The following is a 25,245-nucleotide window of genomic DNA, read 5'->3' on the forward strand; positions in this document are numbered from 1 at the left end:
CAGTCAGGAACAAATATTTCACTCTGTGTGAGCCGGGGCTCAGCTTTGTGTAAATAATGGCTTAAACAGTGTGTTTGTCTGCTCTAAATAAGCCACAATTGTTAGCATGTCCTGCTAACTTAGATTACTACCTACTGTAGTAACTGAGAGTTACTTGAAGCCAAAGGTCTGGTCATGACTAGTACATCCACTGTGTAGTATTTCCCTGCTGTGTTGCAGTCGGTCCTGGATGCTATCTAAGTTTAGGGTAACATTAGCATTTCTGTTGTGCAACGCTCCAGGCAGGTTGGAGCAAATATGATTTAAAAAAAAAAAAAGTTATTTTTATAAAACGGTCACTATATCCTGACAGTAGTGCATGAGACAGGTAATCTGAAAAAAATCATGTGCCTCTGTGTCTTCCGGTGCTCCTAATGGCATCTGCAAGATTTCACATACCGGAGGAAAACAACCAATCAGAGCCGAGCTGGAGCCTTGCCGTCTCTGAGCAGCTGTCAATCACTCACAAACTCTGATCAAACGGTCAAACTAGGCAGCGCTGATCAAATATGAATCAATATTCTGTTACTGTAATGCCTATTTATTACAGTAACAGAATATTGATTCATATTTGATTTGATTTGATTTTTTAGAGCCTGAAAACAGAGCCAAGAGGAGGAGCAGAAGTCTAGTTATCTCCCAAAACACTTGAATTACAATATGCTGAAAGGTTATTATGACATTTTTTACCCAATCATGCTAAAAATATTCTGCCTTTTGAAGCTTTAATTAGCTAGCTAGCTAGCTACAGCTGATACAATCTGCCAGTTATCCTCTCAGGTCTGCTTTTGTCTTCCTCTGTCTGATATCAATTGTGGTTAATCTGCCACAGTTATCATCATAAAGTGAATATGAGCCAAGTGAGAATTGCTACATCCGTAGCAACAGTAACTAAAAGGGAAGGGGCTTAAAAAATGACCAATTGAGCCATGAGCTATCTGCTTCACTCTCCTTTGTTGAGAGTCATTGCTTTCCATGCTGCTTAGTCACGCCTCAGGAATCTGATTATCCATGTGACCCAGATGGGGATTGAATAAAATGCAACTTTTTAACAGCAGCTTTTTACTGTTCACACAAATCAGAAAACATGCATCCTCAAGGAACAATATCTTTCCCCAAAATTTGAAACCAGCAATACTTCAAGAAATCTCATCATCTCCCTCGTTCTCCAGATCATATTACATCTGGCCAATTATCAGCACATGACTCATCACTTTTCTTGCTGTAAACTCATTAGTGACTAAGGTTTGCAGATCCCTGATTGTTATACATCATTTAAATTAATGAGATGTGGGGCCGTAATCAGAGCAAATGCTCTTCTGAGAATAATAGACCAGCTTTCCATTTTCTGCCACGCTTGATGAGCCATTAGCTACGGGATAATTAATAATTAGGCCTGTCTTTGTAAACAATGAATTACATGTTTTAAATGAACAACCCCTTGGGCGCTGTAGGGTTTTGTATATGAACCCCTTTTAATCTCACACTTAGAATTAACATCTGATGTCCAACTTGTCCAAAATAGACCAAATAAATGACCACTTGAGCTGCTGTGATCGGCAGTGAATATGAATCCATCTCTCTTTTAATATCAGTGTGAGTGGCCTCCAGTCTGTTTGCTGGCTGGCAGACAGCTGATCATTCAAATTTGTTGTGCAGTAAACACGTTCCCTGCGTCACAAGATGGCTGCTAGATCGGTTTTACCGCCTCAAGCCAAGTTCCCATAATAAATCAAACTGCAATTAAGTCATCAGGCAAAGTGTTTTACTCTCCTGAGCTATTAAATCGTCTCCTCCGTAAATCCCTAATGCTGAGGGATTTGCTGCAATCATGAGCTGTGTAATTAGATTAGCTGGTAATGTCGGTAAAACAAAGAAAATATTTGCATTGTGTTGACAGGTTGATGGAAAATAAACAGGGAATTCAAATTGCCTTCTACATAAACATATACATGTATAATTACAGATATGTATGATACTGATAAAGTTATCTTAAATATTATGGCTGTCATCCAATTAAAATATTTTACCTGCAATTAATCGCATGATTGTCCATAGTTAATTGCAAATTATTCCGTCATTTTTTATCTGTTCAAAATGTACCTTAAAGCAGAATTTGTCAAGTATTTAATACTCTTATCAACATGGGAGTGGGCAAATATGCTGCTTTATGCAAATATTTGTATATATTTATTATTGAAAAATAATTAACAACACAAAACAATGACAAATATTGTCCAGAAACCCTCACAGTACTGCATTTAGCACAACAAATATGCTCAAATCATAACATGGCAAACAACAGCAACAACAGCTGTCAGTTTGCTGACTTGACGATGACTTGCCCCAAACTGCATGTGATTATCATAAAATGGGCATGTCTGTAAAGGGGAGACTCGTGGGTACCCATTTTCATTCACATATCTTGAGGTCTGTATTATTATTTAACCTCCTTCGCGACAAGCTAGTATGACACGGTTGGTACCAATAGATTCCTTAGGTTTTTCTAGTTTAATATGTAGTAGTAGTCTGATAGTAGTATCTTCACTCTAACTTTAAAACTGAGCCCGGGACAACTTCCGGAAGATCAATTGCATTAAGAACGAATTGCATCGAAAACAAATTTATGTTAACGCGTTATTATCGCGTTAACTCTGACAGTCCTAGAACCATCACAACACAAAACCCTAGCCTAAGTTGAAGCTAACCACCATGAGAGCTGGGGCAAACCAACTGTATTGGAGCTTGACAAATACTGATAACTGTCATGCATGTCGTGCTGACTCACTCGCAACAAGCCCAAAGTTGTTTGCTCACCCCCTGAGAAGCCTTAGTGCCTTATGTAATGCTGCAACTTTTCAAAACACCTCTACTTTGCCTTCTCATTATGAACGTGGATGCCTTTGTTTGAACTTCTCAACGTGGATGCCTTTGTTTGAACAACAAGAAGTCACTGCATGTATCGAGTTCACTTTGAATGACAGTAAAGGTCAGACCAACTCCCCCTCCGCTCCACTTTGGACAAGCTCCATGAGCACACAATGGCGGAGAGAGAGTCGGTCATTCTCCTCAGGTCCCTGCGACTCTGTAAAATGGGACACCAGAGAGGCTTGGATTTCAAATCTCTGCAGACGCAAAAAGGACAGAAGCTTGCAGTTGTGGGGTTTCGAACGGGAAGGGCGTGAGGATTCTAACACCACATTCATCCCTTTAATTTAGTCTCCAACAATAGCACCGCAGCGCTATTCATCGAGAGCCATCTGTGAGGCAGATGAGGGCCGAGACGCTGTGGCAACCACACCTTGGAGAGAGATCCTCACTGTGATTACACACACGAAGGTGAAGCTCTGTGTACAGAGAGCAGCTGGGAAAAAGTGAGGTACCTATTTTCACCATGAAGATTGTCAGCCTGGGTATTATAGCTTTTTATACAATGGCCTTGTTCACACTGCAGCGACAGTAACCACTTAGTTTAAAAGGAAACTTTCACATAACTGTAGACATTTTTTCAATCGTGTTACTTCAAATACTGGCTTAGAAAATCAACCTTTCCCGGTTTCTTGTTCAACGATACCTTGTTGCCACTGTTAAAATCTGAGCAAAGAGTCACAAGTTTTAAACCTGTTTCTCACCAGTGAGATGCGAAAATGCAGTGCAGGAATGCAAATTTTCCACGAGACAACTATGTGCCCCGGTTTTGGTGCAAATTATCCGCGTTGCCGTGTTCCATTTTTGTCAATGAGGCCCAAATGAGTTCCCATATAGAGCGCTACAGGTATGAGTCCTAAAACCTGGAAATGAGTTAGCATTTTAGCACTTCCGGTTCCCTCGTCTGGAAGTCAATGAATTTTTTTAATTGGTTTTTAGTTAGATGCCTGAAATTAGGTCTGTGGTTAACACAAGCTTAAAAGATTTTGATGTTTATTTAATGTTCTTTTTTGTAAGTTTGTCGTAACGTGGACAGAAACTGAGTCTCCGTAAAGGCCTGTGACAGTGTGCTATCACTCATGGATACTGAAAGGTTGTTCGAGGGAATCTCTTAATCTTTTAATGCCTTCCAGAAGGCATGAATGTATGTATGCAGAGTAAAGCTTTGAATTAAAGTTTGAGGATGATTAACAGGAAAGTAGAAAGTTACATAACTGATGTGAAGAGAAGGAAAAAACGTGTTTGAGGTGGGAGGGAACAGTGTTGAATAAATCAAATATTGCTGGAAGTGTTCGTGAATATTAAACATTAACCTGAACCTTGGCTGATAACGCGCCTTCAGAAGCAAAAAAGGAAACACTTAATGGATCTATTATGAAATTTTAAAAGCGCTGCTATTCTCCAGAGAGTAGGTTGTTAAAAGCAAGGAGGGAAATAACCAGCGATGACTCACACGCCGGACGAGGACAGCGGCGGACTACACGGGTGGAGAACGGACAATATGCGAAGGCGGAGGAAAGTCGGAGGTGTGCACTAAAAATAATTCAACAGAAGAAGAAATAAGCACTGGAGAAGCCCACCTTCCTGTGACACAGTCATTTCCCTTTATGGCTCCACTGCGTTTTTGTGTGTGTCGAGGGAGGTCTGATTAATTTGCTGATATTTTCAGAACATTGGCCGCCAGGAACTCCACTCCAGAAATACATCTTTTCTTTAGTTAAGCCTGTGAGTGTGTGCCAGGTGAATAGAAACACTGGAGGGAGGTTTGGAAGCTGAAACAGGCAGATGGCCTTTAGAGAACTCAAACAGATAAGGTGAATGGCAGAGATACCCTGTTACTTAGGTAAAAAGGAAGTGGAGGAGGATGGAGATAGACGAGCGGAGCGTGGGCATGCAGAGGAAATTCAGGTTCTCTGACAGTTTAATGAAGCCTCAGAGCTGTTAGGCGACGGTGACAAAGGGACTGATTGTGTCTACCTGTCATCCAAAAAGTGCTGCTCCTTAGTTAGACTATTGTTGTAGGTGAAATTAAAAAATTTTATTTATACCTGCTTGATGTCTCTCAAAAACATTTCAGAACAGACTACAGCTAACAGTTGGAACATTATATTGGCTGTTTGTGGCGAATAAACACAGACTACAAAAATGGCCCAGCAGTCAAATTTGTGTGAATAACGTGACATGAAAACTTGCTTAGCTATCTGTCTGAAAACACCCTAAAGCCTATATTATACTTTGCGCGTCCACAAATACGCGAGGGTCCGCTGGGGTCAGTGTGACATCAATTTTGTCAGAGGGTGCATGTGTAGGCTCTGTGTGGACGTCCGCCTACCGGCAACTTGTTGTGACCGAACAAACCGGTCCACAAAGCCGCTACGCTACAAGTGGTAGCGTAGTGATCTACTGACATGTGTACATGTGCTACATAATGCTAATGTCAGCATGCTAACAGGTTGATGACTTGGGGTAGGGACTAGACGAGCACTTGTTTCTTCCTACTCCATTTCGGACATGAAATGTTTATGTTGCTTATTGAAAGTCGGTTGTATATGTTCATCGTTATTTATTGGTCATTTTTATTTTGTTTTTTACATATATATTTTATTTATTATTTCTTTAACATTTTTTAAAATAATGTATATTCAATTCAATGTTGAGCGGCTACTGTTTAGCATTTCGTTGCTGAGAATGTTAGCAAGCTAACATTTTAGCGCAAAACATATTGCAGCTGAGGCTGATGGGATTGTCTTTAGTTTAGCAGGTATTTGATCATAAACTTAAGTATTGGATAAAATACAATTTTGACCTGATGATGGAACTGGACAAAAAGTCAGAAATTACATTGCAAACCATCCAGTAGTTGTCGAGAGTCTTCCCTCTGAACCAGAAATGTCAACCTCATGGTGGCTCTAGAGAAATACTCAAATAATCATTAGGATTCATTTTCTGGGGACTGTGGATATCTGTCACAAATTTCATCGCAATCCATGCAATTATTTCTATAACAAACACCCAACATAAGTGCAAAGCTATTTCATTCTCATTCCCTGTGGCCTCTTCAATCAGTTCCTGTGAGCAGAAAACGGTGTTCACATTGGCACCACTTTTCTTTGAGCAAATACAGAATCGATTTGGCTTTGTTATCCTAATTAATTTCTTATTTAGACGGGTGTGTTTGTACATAAAGCCGCAGCTTTACCGGCGCCTGTCTCAGCTGTGTGGGTTAATTGGAAATTGCAATTACCCGACGACAATGTCTCATTTCAGTGCTCATTTTCAAGGCTAAATGAACATGCTTACGATTCTGCTCGCCTCCAACCTGTAATCATTGAGATGAGTGTTATATCGTAAGCCAGAACAGAGTGAGGTGATACAGCTGATAGTCTGATACATCTGAGCTCCATTAGAGCTTTCTGAGCATTCAGTACTCAGTGCAGTTGTATCTATCAGGATTTAATCAATTCGCTCTTCAAATTCAGTTGTTTTCTGTGATAGATTAACTCAACCTGATCAAAGGAAAGGACTGGCAGTTTAATCATCCATTTGTCTCCGTTGGTGCGTGATGCTATTATCGATTTATAGTAACAGGCTTGATGCTATCATTTTAAAATACACTTATTGAGGAAAATCAATGAGTCCATGCTCTTCTTTCTTACACTGGTGATTGTAAAAGGAGAGTCACTGGCTCCCTGTCATGCCAGAAGTGTAATACAAATCCAATATTTACTTTTAGCTCTGTTTTGGTCTCCACCTGGCTAGGTTTATCACAGCTTTTTCACTGAAAACAGTTGCCTGCTGAGGCTGGAACATAGACTGTATATAAGAAGTGGACGTAGTCACTGTGACGTCACCCGTTGGTTTGTGGACTGCCGTTTTGAACCCTCGGTTTAGTGTTTTGGCTGTCACCATCTTGTTTTTTTGCAACCAGAAGTGATACGAGAAGGTGAAGCTAAGTACAACCGGACGCTGAATAAGACATTTTTAGGCGACCAAAATGTTACAATTAACTTTAATGATCTGAAAACTTACTTAGCCCCCCCCCCGCGATCCCTAACGGGATAAACGGTTGCAGATGGATGGATGGATCTGAAAACTGTGAAAGGGTTAAAGTTCCAAGACGAAAACACGGACAACTCCGTGGTAGCGACCTGTCAATCACAAGATGGCCCCGCCCTAAAGCATACCCTACTTTATGGTCTATTTGACTCTAAATGGGACCATAATTTACTATACCATAATAATATCAAATTATCTATTTGTGCAAATTTAATATGATTGCTTTTGGTTTCTGTTATTATCACAAAAACGTTGTCCATCGTCGTTCAGCAATTTTTGTCCTCCAATATAAAACCAAGGAAAGAATTAGTGTTGTGGACAAAAGCCTTATTTCTTTCAGACAAAGCTACAGCCATCCAAGGCTCAAAAACATGATACCTGTAATTGATGTCCTCGAGCTTTCTTTCTCTGTGCCAGTTTTTCTGTATTACAGGCAGCTTGGAGAAAACTCTGTGCACTCTGTGTATGCAGAATTTATAACTTAGTGTGTTTCGCCTCAGAGGTTCCTGTCTTTCCTAATCCCAACAAACTTCTTTCCCATCCCATCCTGAAAATACTAGACCTGAAACTCGTTCTTTTACACTGCAGCCACATAATTCAACTCCCATAAGAATCCTGTTCAATTTCACAATCTAATGTTCTTCATTTACGCACCTGGCTCTGGTTGTACTGTTGCTAAGGCCTACTTAACCTTACCCCACCAAACTGAACAAATAAGCGCAATTAAAAGGAACAAAGCCTTAAAGTTAAGTAAAGTCTTATGTAATACACTCAAGAACATAAGTCACTTAATGATCTGAACACTCCCATCACTGCAGTCGCTCTGAAAGCCACTCGTGAACCTTTTCGTATCTCTTATCGAAAAGAGTGAAATCTACCTCTGACACGCTGATTACAGCACTTGTGCCGCAGCATAATGCATTCAATGAGTCATAGCTCGCGGCTGCTCACCGGGTCCGACACGCAGAATGTAATCAGGGGAGTCAAACAGCCAGCCGACTCCACAGCTGTGGCCCCCTCTCGGCTGTCAAAGGCCAGAGATGTGCAGCAGGACGAGCGTCTGTCCGCATGTCGCTGCATCCTGTTAATTGCTCGGTGGTGCAGAAGCGAGGAGCTAAGCATAGAAAGCCTGATGGACGTGATTTGATTGCTTTCCGGGACTTTCATTTCCTCCAACAGGCATCACAGGAAGTTGATTTTGGAAGCAGCATGATCACGGCAACGGTGATTTGAGTGTAAAAGATTGGCTGGCCCATCTCTCAGCAGCAGGAAGCCTATTTCAGAGTCGTTAACATGAGCTCACAATGTAATATTGTCAAACTCATTTAGAGACCTGCTGTTATCTTGTACAGTGTCTTCTTCATAGACTATATCACATTTTATTACACGGCTGTGTTGAATACTCGATTCTGACTGGTCAATCACGGCGTTCTGTGGTCTGTAATTTCTGTATTACAGACCGTTTCTATGGGCGCAGCTCTGATGTCGGACTCTGGCGGACCGTTTTTGCGTCAAAATATTGATTTCTTTAGGTTGCTCCGGCGGGTGGGCGGTGCTTAGTATTTCCTCAACTTATCTCAACATGGCTGCCGGGTCACAAACATTCTCATTTTACAGCTAAACGGTACACTACAAGATGATTCTGAAAACATTTGAGGCGAGAAATAGGCATTACAGTAACAGAATATTGTTTGACCGTTTGATCAGAGTTTGTGAGTGATTGACAGCTGCTCAGAGACGGCAAGGCTCCAGCTCGGCTCTGATTGGTTGTTTTCCTCTGGTCTGTGTAATCTTGCAGATGCCGTTAGGAGCACCGGAGGACACAGGGAGATGATTTTTTTTCAGATTACCTGCACTAATGTCACGATATAGCGACCGTTTTATAAAAATAACTTTTTTTAATCATATTTGCCCCAATCTTGCGTACTGTTGCTTTAATTGCTAAATCTACTAGCCCGATGTGGCATTTTTCTTGCCCCGGGAAAGCAGGCAATCCTTATTGTTGATCCATGTGTGTGTGATTAGTGAGAGTCAGCGGTATTTGGTGAACCTCTAACTCTGAACGTTGTGCCTGTAGGGAAATATGCCATATAACTAAGATGTTCCCTTGTATATTTGGCACCTTTTTGTCTATTTAGTGATTAACCTTTCCATTCATACTGTACACCACTCTAAAGAGCCTTGGGGATTTGTCTTTGCAGGGTCTGGCAGTAGGGAAGAGATTGGATGTAAATTGCAAATTATAAATAAAACGTTTACAACCTCATTGGTATGTTACCTCACATACCGTAAGCTCTATAGCCAGAAAATCTTTAGACTAATAATCTAAGCCATTTACATATTAATAAATGTCTTGTTCCTTTCTAACTGCTGTGACACAACAGTGACTCATCAACAGAAAAAAATGCAAATGAGGAGCGCAGAGGTAAAGTGAAAGTGTTTCCCTGCAGCAAAGGATTAGACAGAGGAGACACGACAAGAAAAGCTCCAACTGGTGCTTCTGTCACTTATTGCTTTCGTGGTGAAGGAATATGATCTCCACTTTATTTTAGTCCACTATGAAAACATAGTCTTTGTTTCAGATTTAATTTGGGGAATCCATCAGCTTCTTTGACGAGTATGAAATGGAGTGCAGAAGAACCACAGTAATGTTCAACATCTACATGGCTTTTAAAGATTGCTAGCGTCACTTCAGTCCAACACAGTAGCTGTCAGTCTGTCCAGCGCCGTTTGTTTTTGTGGCTATCGCCTCGCCTGCCTGCCCTCTGAATGACTGTTTACATCATGCTCCAGGCCGACGCGTACATTAGGCTGATTCATGGTCCCTTCCCGGCGTCGGAGGTGGTAAACAGTAGTATTTCTGAGGCAGACACATGTTGGCCAGCTCCTTTGTTATTGTTCTGCTTTCTGGCCGTCAGACAGACTGAGGGGAGGAGGCGGAATGTTTGAGGAGCAACGAGACGAGATGTTTTACGAGCCGGCGCATTGCACCCCATAAAGTTAATTTCCCAAAAGAACATCCAACCATCTTCCAAAGCCCACTACAGTATATGTGAATGAGAATGTGTGCCAGAGTTTTCACAGCAATAAACAGCCTGATTTTATTCATATCATTTGATGAAAGCCAGGTAGTGACTAACATGTTCTGTAAGTTTTTATTGGTGCTGTCAATCGATTCAAATATTTAATCGCGATTAATCGCATGATTGTCCATGATTAATCACAAATTAATCACACATTTTTCATCTGTTCAAATTGTACCTTTGTCAAGTATTTAATACTTGGTAGTGGGAAAATATGCTTGCTTTATGCAAATGTATGTATATATTTATTATTGGAAATCAATTAACAACACAAAATAATGACAAATATTGTCCAGAAACCCTCACAGGTATTGCTTTTAGCATAAAACATATGCTCAAATCATAACATGGCAAACTCAAGCCCAACAGGCAATATTAGACAGACTCATCTTACTCCTCAAAACCTTGCCAGGGACTACTTTACTTTTCATTGGGTGTTTGTGCTTGTGTACACATGTGTGTGTTTAGCAGGGACCAAGTTGGAGGTACAGTAATTGAACAAATTTATCTTATTGCCTAACCCCAGTTTCCCTCTGCGGAGTCAATAAACCAAAAGCCTGCAAAGTGCCAGAACAACAAACTGGAGTTAATACACTCTGCTCTTTATTAGGGCTAGATGGCTCTGTAGGAGTCCAGGTCAGACCATCACGAAGGGCCCAGAAAACTCCCAACGACGCCAACACACCCCGCAGGTCTGCTCCTGCTCGTTAGGAACACATTCTTTCCACCCAGCAGGGGATCAAACAGCTTCTGGATGTCAATGATCACCACTAAAGCACAAATACCGAAGTCCAACTAAAGTAGGAAACATTCGCATCACATGAACACAAACTGCTGTCCGAAAGTCAAGATGGAAACACTCGTGGATGAACCATGGACCGTATATTAGAAGTGGACGTAGTCACCGTGATGTCACCCATTGGTTTGTGGACTGCCATTCGGAAGCTTTGAGTTCGGTATTTTGGCCGTCGCCATCTTGGTTATTTGTAACCAGAAGTGACACGAGAGGGTGGAGCTAAGTACAACCGAATGCCCCTGGAGCACTCTTCCATTTACGGTCATACAAAATAGTTGTTGTTCATTAACTTTATGTTGATTGGCTAATTGATTTATCAACTAGTTCTCTCAGCGCTATCAAGCTCTATCAGATAAATTGCTTATTATAATAGGAATATCTAACACCTCCTACATGAGGAGGTCAGAGTTCAGATAGAGAACTAGCAGGAATTTGGTGTCTTGTTCGAGGATACATCAGCTGGGTAGGTGGTAGGTTGAACTGTGGCTCTCTGCTTAAAGCCTTAGGCATATAACATCTGTAGCAGAAATGGAAGTACAGTAAATAGAGACGTATGAACCATAAGAGTGCTCACTCCAACACACCGGAAGGTTCAAAACAACATTTTTTCCACTCTGTCTTATTGTTCATGAAGTGGGGGTGTACAGCCCGAGTCCCGATGTTTGCCCATTGAGGGGGAAGGCTGATTCATTAGCATCCGTGGGCTTCCACTAAAGGACTATGTTTAGATGAGAGCCGTTCATTGTTGGAGGGATCACCAAGGCTACATGTAGCGTCAGATGTGACAACAGTAACTGCTATCCTGACGTCTGTCTGTTTTTGTGCATTTGTGGTCGACGGAAGAGAACCAGGCAACCACAGAGCTACGTTAATCAAACGTTCAATGTGAAAAGGGAGTTGGTATTGGAGACAATTGTCCAGCAAGCAAATAACGAGTTTATATGGTGAACTCGTTCTTGCAGGTGTTAAAATGTAATAATGATCACTGCAGTGCTATTTTTTTTTAAAGAAAATGAGCAGTGACACACAGTAATGCCTGAAGCCTGAACATAACCTAATCAACCATTTCTAGTATTTTATATGAAGAACATGACGTTAGCAAGCCACAGAGCAGGAAGTCACAGTAAAAACTGGGAGAAGAAAAAGAAGGAATGACGTCAGGGGTGAAAGATCAGAGCAGGACAACTGATCAAGAGGATTGACAGGCTTTTGGGGGGGGGCACCTTCATTATCGGCATAGTTCAGGGATTTTAAGTGGGGTTGTATGAGGTACTTATCCTTAATAGGTGTATTACTTACAGTAGATGGCGGTTGGCACACCCCCAGTTTGGAGAAACAGACAGGATAAGTGTACGCTATATTTAGAATATTGCCCGACGGCGAACTGAAACGTATCTATACTGTTTTTTTTATCGGTACTCCTGTCGGTTTCTCCAAGCTGGGGGCACGCCGACCGTCATCTGCTGTAGGTAACACACTGCAACACAGTCTCATGGCAATTTCTAAAATAGTCCCAACATTTAATCTATTTGATTTGTATAGACACAAATTTCCCTTCTTTTTTTTTGATGCTCAATGCGACTTTCAACAACGTATTTTGCGTGTGTTTTTTCAGCAACACGTGACGCAGTCTTATCAAAATAAAACTACTTTGTTAGGTTTAGGAATAGATTGATTTAGGCTTAGGCAACATAACTACTTAGTTAGGCTCAGGAAAAGATTGACTTGGTTAGGTTTAGGCAGCAAAACTACTTAGTTAGACTTAGGAAAAGATCGACTTGGTTAGGCAACAAAACTACTTAGTTAGGCTTAGGAAAAGATCGACTTAGTTAGGCTTATGCAACAAAACTACTTAGTTAGACTTAGGTTTAGGCAACAAAACTTAGTTAGACTTAAGAATAGATCGACTTGTTTAGGTTTAGGCAACAAAACTACTTATGTAGACTTAGGAAAAGATCGACTTTGTAAGGCAAAAAAACTACTTGCTCAGGAAAAGATCAACTTAGGCTTAGGCAACAAAACTACACTGAAATTGCATTTCGTGACTATTTCACGAACTGCTGTGCGACTGGGCTGTACACTGACTATGGATAAGTACCTCATACAACCCCACTTCAAAACACCCAAACTATCCCTTTAAGTGAGGAGGAGATGGGCAGGGCCAACAGTACACCTCTTAGTTCAAGGAAAGAAGTTGCAGATTAGAGTTTCAATGTCTCGGCCTCCTGAGCCTCACTGCCGCGTTTTACAACCGTGCTCCTTTCAGCTGAAAGTTATGAACTCTGCAGTCATTATACTTTTCATTACAGTACTTGAGTTGACCTCCACAGGCATTTTAATGGCCTCCTTTGACATGGAAGAGATCTGGAAGCATGTTTTCCAACAGCTGATTGCAACGCAGAAGCAATCTGTCTTGATTCGCAGCCAGGCAGGAAACATATGGTCTGTGTTATTGTGTTTGCTACTGGAGAAAACATACAGGGCCCCAGCTGAGGCCGAGCTAACGCGGCTCACACAGGAATGCTGAGACCAAATGATAATGACTCGACGGACTTATCTGTGGGAGTGAAGGTATTTAAGCCAGACCAAAAACAACCTCCTACGGTTGTAATGCTGACTACGCAAACAAATGTGCGAGGAAAAATTATGGCGAGTGTAAAAATACTGGCAGGATGTTGGAAGAAAACATTAGAAAGCAGAGGTCATGCTGAGACACAACATAAATGAGGCAGAGAGCTGTAAATCACACTATGAAACCGCAGATAGCCAACAGCCAAGTTAAAACCTTTTAAATGTTGTCTGGAAATGGATTTCAGATCATTCGAAGCACCAAAATAAACTCAGTTTTCAGAAGACAACTGTTTTGTAGTTTTTGGAACTTTAAAAGAAACTCAATTATGACTTACACAAACTTTCAAATATTTGAATACTTTATCAAGCGGTTTACCTGACTTGCCCACCCCCGCTCTGCCGAAGACGGCCAACTTCACCTCCGGGCTTTTGGCCATGACGGCAGCTGCGGCCAACGAAGATCAGCGAACCAATCAGTGAGCTCCGAGGTCAGCCATCCATTCTCGCAGTGTCTGAGGAAACATGTAGGACGAGTTTATGTTACAATGCTAAAGCACAGTTCAACACTAACAACTTCATTATTTTAATGGCACATGATTTTGAATGCTGTATTTTCCTTTTTTGCTGGTATTTCCACTTTTAGGTCCCGCTGCCATTCGTGAGTCATACAGTGATTTCTCAGTGTCCTCCAGTAAACTGCAGGACTTACATTAGCAGAAGCATAAGGCTATGAATGACTGAACTGAAAAAGGCTCATAGTTACCTACTATGTAATACAAATTTGTTTTTCCAAATAAGTTTTGCAGGAAACATAATTATTGCCTTGAATATGTAGAACTCAAAGCACTCTTTCAAGGGAAAAATTTTAAATCACACTCAGGAGACATGACATCTATTAGGGGTGGGAATCACCAGAGGCCCCACGATACGATCTTATTGCGATAAGATATATTGCGATTTATTACCTTTTACCTTTGCTTATGCAGTTTGTTTTGATTTATCTAATAAGATACAGTTTCCACTCTGTTCATCTCATAGTTTTCATTCACATATCTTGAGGTCAGAGGTCAAGGGACCCCCTTTGAAAATAGCCAGGCCAGTTTTTCCTCGCAAAAATTTTGCGTAACTTTGGAGCGTTATTTGGCATTCTTCCCGACAAGCATGTCATAACGTGACATGCTTGTTACCAATGGATTCAAAATGGATGGGAAAGTTTGCTGGTGGGCGGTGCTTGGTGTTTTCACAAACTTTCTAATTTTACAGCTAAACAGTACATTACAAGATGTCTCTGAAAACATTTGAGGAGAGAAATAGGCATTACAGTAACAGAATATTAATTCATATTTGATCAGCGCTGCCTAGTTTGACCGTTTGATCGGAGATGCGAGTGATTGACAGCTGCTCAGAGACGGCAAGGCTCCAGCTCGGCTCTGATTGATTGTTTTCCTCCGGTCTGTGAAATCTTGCAGATGCCTTTAGGAGCACCGGAGGACACAGGCACATTATTTTTTTCAGATTACCTGTCTCATGCACTACTGTCAGGATATAGTGACCGTTTTTTAAAATCATATTTGCTCCATTTCTACCCACTGCTGCTTTAAGTGTGTGCATAGTAATGTGGAACTGATGAACCTTCCTTTGTTGAAAAGATACCAGTCTGGTGTGTGAAAACGCACAGAAAAAATGTCCACTTATTTTACTTTGATTATGTAGTACGAGACGGCGGGGTCGGTCTGTTTTGGGGAGTTGTTTACCTCCTAACTGTGATTTTTTTCTTCATGCTGGTGTGTGAGAGATGTAACAGGAAGATAAAGAGACAGAGGGAACAGGGGAGTGTAGGATATCGCACGCACGGAGCTGAAGTCATTCAAAAGGAAAACACAACCGCAGCCCATTAAAACAACCAAGCACAGGTCTGTTTAATAAGAAAACAACCCACTGTGAAGTTATCTCATCAGGTAATTGATTCTAAACTTCTCCCTCAAACTCTCTGTTTTTCTTCTGGCGGCTATTCCAACTTTTAACCAAAAACAATCAGACAACAGCTAGAATCTAATTGAAATCTATATATCTTAATGGCTCCAGATGAATCCTGGGATACACTGGCTCAAGAATGGTGCATGTCCAATTAGTAGCAGTGCTGACTGGGATATACAACAACAAACACACCAGGCTGGGGCTTGTGTTTTTATTGAATTTATTCAGTGGTGGCAGCCGCAGTTCCCTGATAGGGAAGTGTGTTAGTAAAAGGAGGGTCATGGATTTAAACCGCTGTTGCTGCTGTGAAACTGCAGGTTCTCTCTCTATTATCTATTTTATATTGCTGTGAAAACATCTCCTTCAAACAACTGGATTTATTGAAATTTCTCGCCAAAAAGTACATTTTCATGATAACGTTAGAATATACCGTCGGCAAATATTACAACAAATAATAATTTTTACTGAATAGACCCTGAATGCATCATAATTTAAATCAACGGTACTTCCTGTGTTGAAGCCGGCAGGACGAGAGCTAGTTAACGTTAGCTGTTAGCATCCGGTAGGCAACACAGTTCTAACGGCAGCTAACGGCTAACGTTAACTAGCTCTCGTCCTGCCGATTTCAACAGATTTCAGATTTGTTGTTCGCAATGTAGCATTATAAGGGAAGAAATAGGGTGCATCCCCTGGATATGTCGATAGTGAGTTTACTACATCCCAAACACCTTTTCTATTGTCCCCAGGATGACGGGATGCCATTAGTCTCGAGCCCTGACAGTACATGCGGTAAAAAACAAGTGCTGTCATGTTTTCAGAATTTTAGCATCGACTTGGTACCGAAGTATCAGTTCTCGTGACATCTCAAGTAGAGACCCATGTCTTCACCCCTGTCGACCTGACCCATAATGCAGCTGAAACACAGTGAAAAGCTAATTAATCAAACCTAAAGATGTTGTTTGTTTAAAGGTGCTATTGATAACATTCAGCCTCTAAATGTTGCACTCTCCCTCTTCTGTTCCATTGTATTCACTTCACAACAAGTTGTTGCACAACCTGCATATTTTACAGTCGAGTGGAGTGAGACAGTCATGTCAAGTGATGAATCTATCACGGTGATGAAGTCATTTTGCAACATGTAGCTATAGACCTACATTAGCTATAGATTTAGGTTAGTTTGTGCGGTGGTGTTTCAACATTCATGTAACCTAATCCATGCTAATCTGAGGATATGGCTATATAGTTTCAGGTAACATTTAGCTTGTCATATAAGCAGTGGTGTAGTGCAGGGCATACGCAGGTGCACGGCTACTTTTTCCAGTCGGCCACCCACTTCGAAATTCCCTCTGATGCTTTGTTATACATTGTTTTGAGCACTGTTGAGCTACGGTCTACAGTGTCACTTAAATTGGGGCAGCTGTGGCTCCGAGGTAGAGCCACCATTCGGAAGGTTGGCGATTCGATCCTCAGCTCCTCTAGTCCACAGGTCGAAGTATCCTTGGGCAAGATACTAAACCCCAAATTGCTCCCGAAGGCTGTGCCATCGGTGTGTGAATGAGTTAGTTATTAGATCCTGCAGCCTCTGCCATCAGTGTATGAATATGTGTGTGAATGTGTGGATGCTGACATGTAGTGTAAAGCACTCTGAGTGGTCGTAAGACTAGAAAGGCGCTATATAAAAGCATGTCCATTTACCATTTAAATCTAACAGCACTGACACTGAGCACCTGCGAGAATCTGCATCCATCAGAATGTCAGATCAGTGCTTCTCTAGCTCAGAGCGGGGGAACAGACAATTCAGTGCTGTTATTGTTGGATGAAAACATGGTGCTAATGGTTCAGATTACATTTTAAAAAATGATAGACACTTCTGTGGGTTGAGGAAAAGCCTTTGTGGATTTAGAGTTAAAAGCCAACTTGGATGAAATTAAAATTGCACCGTGGTCAAGGTGAATGCCGTTTACCTCACATTCTGGAAGGATGACATTTTCATTTTAATGTGTTTTTGGCAAAGTACAGATATGTTCTGCCAGAAAGTTAAGAATCCAGATTTCTACTGGCTCAAACTGACCGATCATTGACAGCTTTTAATCTTTTTTTTAATATGATAATACATATTCACATCTTTCTGTTTCTCTTGTCAAACAACTACATGACAAAAAAAGAACAATATCTGGCTATCCAAAGCTAACAGTAATTCCAAAATTGTTAATTGTATTGTGTTACACAACATCTGGTTCTGAAAAGTGAAGCCAATGCTGAAGTGCCTTAAACCTGCATTCTTTCTGACAGCCAGCAGGGGGCGACTCCTCTGGTTGCAAAAAGAAGTCTGATTGTATAGAAATCTATGAGAAAATGAGCCTACTTCTCACTTTTTATTTATTTGATTTATTACCTCAGTTAACATGGTAAACATGAGTTTATGGTCTCAATCGCTAGTTTCAAGTCTTCTTCAATACAGCATGATGTTCATGAATGTTACACACAATAATGAAACTCTCACATGTGATCAAAGGTGATGGAAAACTGGCTTTCAAACATATCTGGCAGTTGTGAGAACAATTTTTGTTTTAGCATGCTGATGTTGTCAGCCATTTTTGAGAAATGATCTATCATTCAGTGGCTGTCAAGAAAATCTCTTCACTCCTCCCTGTGTTAGTCTCTGTTTGTTGAAATGAGATATAGCGAGAAAAGTGGGAGAAAACTGAAAACAGACGTTCAGTACACGCTGTCTGAAAAATGTGTTTATGTGTGTGTCAGTGCCAGAGACATGTTAGCCAGCTTCACACTGACTGAAGTTATGAAGTGGCAAACTTCCAGCGCTTTGCTTCCTCAGTCCACTGCAGCACACACACACACACACACACACACACACACACACACACTCAGAGTTTAAACGAACCTTTTCCCTTTTTATACCAACACACACATGCCCATATATGGTGTGGCTGTGTGCCGCTCGGTGTGGCTCAAGTGGAGGTCGATCATCCATCTCTGTGTCTGTCTCTCAGCAAGGGGCCATCATGGCAGACGTCAGCGTCTTTAAATATTATTGTTTTTTATCAGGATTAATGGTGACTCCACAATTCCACCAACCAGACAGCACAGTCAAAACAGTGCCTTATATTGTAGGGATGTCGTAATGGTAAGAACAGTGAAAACATTTGTTACATTTTGTTCTGTCTTTCCAGTTTAGTTTGAGGTGTTTTGAGCATTTAGGAGATGGTGATACAGTCTTTTCCAACTGAGTTGAATCAATTGTCAACCGTGCAATGTATGCCACAACTAAAGCTTGGTTAACTGTAATCTATAAGTTCTCCGAGACCACTTTGATTATGGCCGTCAAAGTGTAAGGAGCAACAACTGTGCCACATACATTTGGAGACTGTTTTCCCCAGAAAAACGACAGAATCATTTCAGCAACTGCCCCAAACCAACATGTTTATGTTCAAGAGACAAACCCTTCGAGCGTCCGTAAAAAAAATACTTGAAGCCGCTGTTCGTTTTCTGGTTTTCAACTGTAAGTCAATGTTTTTTTTAAGCATGACTGCGATCGTTCCCTAACATGATTGATTGACAGGTCGCTACCACGGTGTTGTCCGGTCTGGGAGTAGTCCGTGTTTTTGTCTTACAACTTTAACCCTTTCACAGTGTGTTTTCAGTTCATGAAAGTTAATTGTAACATTTTGGTCACCTAAAAATGTCTTATTCAGCATCCGGTTGTACTTAGTCCCACCCTCTTGTGTCACTTCTGGTTGCAAAAAAGCAAGATGGCGATGGCAAAAAAACAAGATGGCGAGAACCATAAACCAAGGTGGCGATGACCATAAAACAAGATGGCGAACTGGAGGCTTCAAAACGGCAGTCCACAAACCAATGGATGACGTCACGGTGACTACGACCACTTCTTATATACACTCATTAATGCTGACATGAGTCCCATCTTCTCACCTAACACTCGACAAGAAAGGGAATATTTCCCTAAATGTCAAACCATTCCATTAAAAACAAGAACATCCAATAATCCTCTAGCTGCGTACAGGTCCAAAACATATATCTGTTGGTGCCTGAATCCATTAGCCAATTCTTATCTACCCAATCAAAACGTTTTGCCAATAAGTTGCTGGTGAGATGGAGCCTATAAAGTCCTCTAAACTGTAGTAACCAACGGCTGCTGCATATTTCATTAGAGATGAACCAGACGAAAACTTGTTTGTTGAGGAGAAAATAGCAAGTTCTGCCTGAATCTAATTTCATGTTAGCTCTAAAATGAGTGGGTCCATGCACGGTGTTTTTGCATCATTTGCACGGACAGCCACAGGGGTTAACCACGCTAGCAGTGTAACAAAAAGATAGGGTTTGTGGTTTACTCAGCCTATGAGAGAGAGAGAGAGAGGACAAGTGTGGAGGGAAAGTCTCCAGCCATTTGTTGGAATATGTTGTGTAGAATGTAAACAGAATATGAATGGAATAGTAGTATCCCACATAAAGAGCTTATACGGCTCTTTTCTGTAACAACAGACTTGTATCTTTCTTCATGTTTTATATCTCACACATATTACTGTGAGCACACACCACTGCAGTGTTCCCTTGCTCTCCCACGGAGCAGCAGGGAAACACCAGCGAGAGAGGCACACACAGCAGTGTCTCCCCACCGACAGGGTCATTCTTCTTCCCATTTTTGCCATTTATGGCCTCCACCCACTCCACCCACCATCCCGACTCTCTCTCTCTCATGCACACACACCTCAGTCATGTAATGAAGTCACAGGATGAACGGCTTTAGTGAGGCTGAAGCGGCTGCTAAACACAACACAGTGACGCATCGTTATCCCAGATTAGTTGTCTCTCTCTATGTACATTTAAATGAGTCAGACTATTGCAAAAAACAACAAAAAAAACAAAAACGGTCTGGTCTACAAAACAATGTATGTACACCTACACATATCGTCACTATGACACAAGACAAACGTATACAGCAAGAATCCAGGACAAAAATCAGTAGTACAAACTGAAAACTAGGGCTGTGACAATACTCCTATCTCCAGATTCTACACTATCACAATACTTTGGTGCCGATTCGATATGTATTGCTTGGACTTCTACTTTGGAATATATCTAAATTAATACAATAGAAATGTTTGATGTTCAGCATGTATGTAGACAGAGAAGTCCTGAAGTCATCATATATCAATGTCAGGAATTATTTATTAAATTTTTTCCAGCAACCCAAAAATCTAAGAATTTCTCTCACAAATTACTAGTATTTTCTTTTTAATTTATAAGGAACATGTAATGTTATATACTTCTGTTGAATATAATCCAATCAATCTTATTTCCATATATGCATTTTGTATATACAGTTCCGTTTGTTAACACCTTATTTTGAAAACCGGACGTAGCCACTCGTGTATACTTGCACTAACTTCGCCGAGTCCGTCTCTAGCTCTCCCGTCAGCCCATGGTCAGCTCCATCGGGGCCGTTTGAATGCATTTAACATAAATGTCAGTATATGGGTGCTCTACAGTTGTAGCGTCGGCCCATTTGACCACGGAAATGAGAGTGACGGCCGGCTTGACCGCATGTTACCGCCTTTCCATGACAGAGTTAGCATGCAGCTTTAGCCGTGATGTCTAGCTCTGCTTTTCCTGGAAATTTGTGAAACCCAAAGTGTTTCCATACTTTACTGTATGTGTAGTGTTTATAACGTTGGATTTAAAATATGAGGGATCCACGCGGACCCTCGGCTGTTTTCTACTTTTTTGTTTCGGCTCGCTACGGTTTGTTTTGGTTGACAGATACGGAACGGATAAGACGTCATGTTACTCAGACTACAACAATAAAAGCGGTAACTTTCTACTTCTGCATAGACTCAAATGAAGCAAATATATCGATTCTGGAATTAAAAAATCTGTTTTGAAATTGGGTTTATTTCCCCACGCCTACTGAAAATTACAAGTTTCAACTGTGCCAAGTAACGTGCTATACGGCAAAGTCAAAGTAGTGGTACTGCTTTTCGGACTGAAGCCAAACGATACAGAACGGATGTGTTTCCATCATGCTGAACTACTTTAATTTCTACATAGCTGAAGTGTCTCTGTGACTAAAACTGTTGTCTGTTACTGTCGAAATACATGAGATCGATGGTCATAATTCCAGAGCAATAATGAACCTGATGCCCTCTGTCTAGTATCCACAATTTCTCTTCTTTTACCCATGGACCTCTGCTCCACAGGGACCCCATCCAAACTGTCACACTGGGCACGTGTACTGTATATTTTTTTCCCGCTGTGTGCCCAGCTGGGCTTTTGTGTCATTTTTACCCTGAGAAATGAATCTGGGTGGTGGTGCTGCGGTTCAGGGAGATTACAGACCAGCCTGAGCTCCAAACCATGGGAGGAGACCTGCTGCACCACAGGCTATAGAAAGCCTGCAAACCACAGGCCTGTCATCTAAATGCATACAGTGAACTGGTGCACTGCTTCAGGAGGGAAACCAGTACTCACTGCCAGTGTTTTCATCCAGACGGTGCAGGTCTCTGTCAGACCGCCCTCATACTGATAGACTTTGGCACAGTTTGATCAAACTTTTTCATCGCAAGCACTCCTGTCTGAGAAGATTTTGTCTTTCTCTGCTGTCAGAAGGAAGAAAACAAGCTATTCTTTGAGTCATCCGAGGTGGAAGAATCATTTGCTTAAATAGCAGTAGAAATACCACAATGTAAAATATACTTTTGATTAGGGCCGTCAATCGATTAAAATATTTAATTGTCATCAATCGCAAATTAATCACACATTTTGTATCTGTTCAAAATGTACCTTAAAGGGAGATTTGTCAAGTATTTAATACTCTTATCAACATGGGAGTGCTTTATGCAAATTTATGTGAAAATATGATTAAATATTTTAATTGATGGACAGCCTTAATACAAACAAAGTGGGGACCCACTCATGAAAACATTTCCCTATAGCGCTACTAGCACTCAAAGCTTCACAGGGTAACTTTAAAGTATTAAGAGTAAAAGTATTTATTATGTAGAAAGGCCATTTACAGAGCGATACTGTAAATATTACTATTATATATGAATTTATCGGTAAACAGCAGCATATTTATGAAGATAGTCAAATATTTTATGTGAAATCTTGACCTACAAAGTAAGTGGAGTTAAAGTATTAAGTAGCATAAAAAGTAAAGTACAAGTACCTCATAATTGTACCAGTACTTGAGTGAATGTACTTAGTTACATCCCACCACTGAGTCCTTAGTTCTTCACTTCATTGGGACCAAAATGCATGATGGACCAAATTTATCATGATATGTGCATGTCGGCTGAAAGTTGCTGTAGGATGTTGAAGTTTCTGTATCTACTTTTCATTCCCTCTGTCTTCATATTTACCAGCATCCCCGTGGACCCCGGTTTGGCAAGTGTAGGGTTGTATGTGTCCGCTGACCCTAAATCCCATTGAGATGTGGGGCTATTATGCAACACTCAGATCTGCTCCTGAATACCAATTACAGTCCTGGAACTCAGCAGTGGGAAAGGTGGAGGGAGACCAAGCAGCAAAGTAACACAAAACTGCATATTCATGAAGAATGAACCGGAGATGCACTATATTGGGACACAGAATTAGTTCCCATTTAACAAGTGACTGGAAAGATTTGTCCAACTTTTAAGATGTTTCAGCACTGTTCATGTTAGAAAAAAAACCTATTTGAATATCAAGCAAGATAATGTGCATTTAAAGTCACATGAATGCCAAAACATGAAATCCTAGAAATCTTATTTTATGTAATGAGAGAACGTGACCTTCCCTAAGGTGTCATTCGGTCAGTAAGATGTGAAACCTCCTGGCCTGACTATACTGGATCATGTCCACCCCTCAGTGTCCGTAGAGGACGCACCTCACGTGAAAACACCGGCAGAAAGACTCACCAGAGACCGCTGAATGCAGCAACAATCCCCCGGTGATGAGACGCTGATCAGGATTAGAGAGGAATTAAAAAAACAAAAAAGTTGTCCGGTCCGCTGATCAAAAAAAATGATGCGTCTGACCTTCTCCGGGCAGATGTGGACGCAGCGCACCGCTGGATGGAAGGAGGGATATAAAGGCTGAACAGCTGGATGGACAGATTCCAGACAGACCGAGCAGCAGCTCCGACTGGGATGAATGAATCCCTGAAACGGAGGGTCAGAGGAAATATACGGAGCGGAGCTGCTGGAGTTCCCGACACTGCTGCCTCTGACTGGACTGCTGCTGCTGCACCTCCACACCTCCACACCAAGGGGCGACAGCGAACTCTAGTGGCGGGAAGCGATAACGCAAGCTGCGGGCTTCAAAAAGAGGAAATCCACCCGTTCAATTCCAGCAAAGCAGTCATTGGAAGTAAAATCTTTGGTCTCAGGTTCCTTCAGCAATGCTCATAAAAATATTTATATATATAAAAGGGGAAATAGCACAAGTCAAAGTAAAAGCAAAATGATAATCTAAGTAAATATAAACATAAGTACAAATACAATACAAAATACAAAAATAGTAATGCAAATTTGTAATTTAGTTAATGACAGTATTTCAGATGGGAAAACTGATTAATAATATTAATAATTTTATTTATATAGCACCAAGTGCTTTACAATAAAAGCATCATAAACAATAATTAACACCAAGAACTTAAAATCTAAACAAAATAAAATCATATAAAAACAAAATAAAATCACATAAATAGTTGCAACAATGCACCATCAGTTAAGAAAAATTCATAATATAAAAGTGAGTATTAAGAAGAGATTTAAAGCTGAGGTAGGCGAGATTGGAGCAAATATGATTAAAAAAAGTTATTTTTATATTAAACGGTCGCTATATCGTGACAGCAGTACATGAAACAGGTAATCTGAAAAAAATCATGTTCCTCTGTGTCCTCCGGTGCTCCTAACGGCATCTGCAAGATTTCACAGACCAGAGGAAAACAAGTAGTCAGAGCTGATCTGAGGTCTGCTGTCCATCTGCCGTCAATGAGAGCCGGCTGTCAATCACCCACGAACTCCAACCAAACGGTCAAACTAGGCAGCGCTGATCAAATATGAATCAATATTCTGTTACGTTAATACCTATTTCTCTCCTCAAATGTTTTCAGAAACATCTTGTAGTGCACGGTTTAGCTGTAAAATGAGAAAGTTTGTGACGCCGGCGCCATTGTGAAATCTGTTGAAGGAACGCCAAGTTCCGGTCACATGATCGGAGCACAGCCAATAGGAACGCTCTCTCAATGAAATGACCTGTGATTGGTCAAAGTCTCTAGATTTTTTAAAGCCTGAAAACAGCCATGAGGAGGTGCAGATGTTTAGTTTCCTCTCAGAACACTTGAATTACAATATGCTGAAAGGTTATTATGGAATTTTTGCCCAATGATGCCAAAAATATACTGCTTTTCTGCCACTTTAAAGGAAGATACTGAGTTTGCCTGCCTGAGATCCCCAAGCAGGGAGTTCCACAGCTGAGGGGCCCGGACAGCAAAAGCACGGTCACCTTTGTTGACAAGTTTGGATTTTGGAACCATTAGTAGGGCGCTGCCAGAGGATCTCAAGCATCGATCAGGCTCATAGGGAGTCAGCAAATCACCAATATAGGCAGGAGCCAGATCATTCAAGGCTTTAAAAACAAGCAGAGTGAGAGAACTCACAGTGAAGGGCAGCAAGGTTTGGTGTGATGTGGTCGCTTCTCTTAGTACGAGTTAATAGCCTGGCTGCAGCGTTTTGAATGTAAACAGGATGTGGTGTATGAATGCATGAGAAGTAT

The 25,245-nt window shown here is 41.1% G+C and overlaps 1 protein-coding gene across 1 annotated transcript in view; it reads right to left on the bottom strand.

The window, feature by feature from the left end:
- Positions 1-23,518, bottom strand: part of rerg (RAS-like, estrogen-regulated, growth inhibitor) — a 42,102-nt gene extending 18,584 nt beyond the window's left edge. The window contains exons 1-2 of the mRNA XM_074625300.1: positions 23,385-23,518; positions 13,850-13,985 (exon numbers count right to left, since the gene is read on the bottom strand). Coding sequence (XP_074481401.1) covers positions 13,850-13,910 — 61 coding nt within the window. The 5' untranslated portion in view covers positions 13,911-13,985; positions 23,385-23,518. The remainder of the gene's footprint in view (positions 1-13,849; positions 13,986-23,384) is intronic.
- Positions 23,519-25,245: the final 1,727 nt, after the last annotated feature.

Source organism: Sebastes fasciatus, chromosome 23, assembly GCF_043250625.1.
Source record: "Sebastes fasciatus isolate fSebFas1 chromosome 23, fSebFas1.pri, whole genome shotgun sequence".
NCBI lineage: Eukaryota > Metazoa > Chordata > Actinopteri > Perciformes > Sebastidae > Sebastes > Sebastes fasciatus.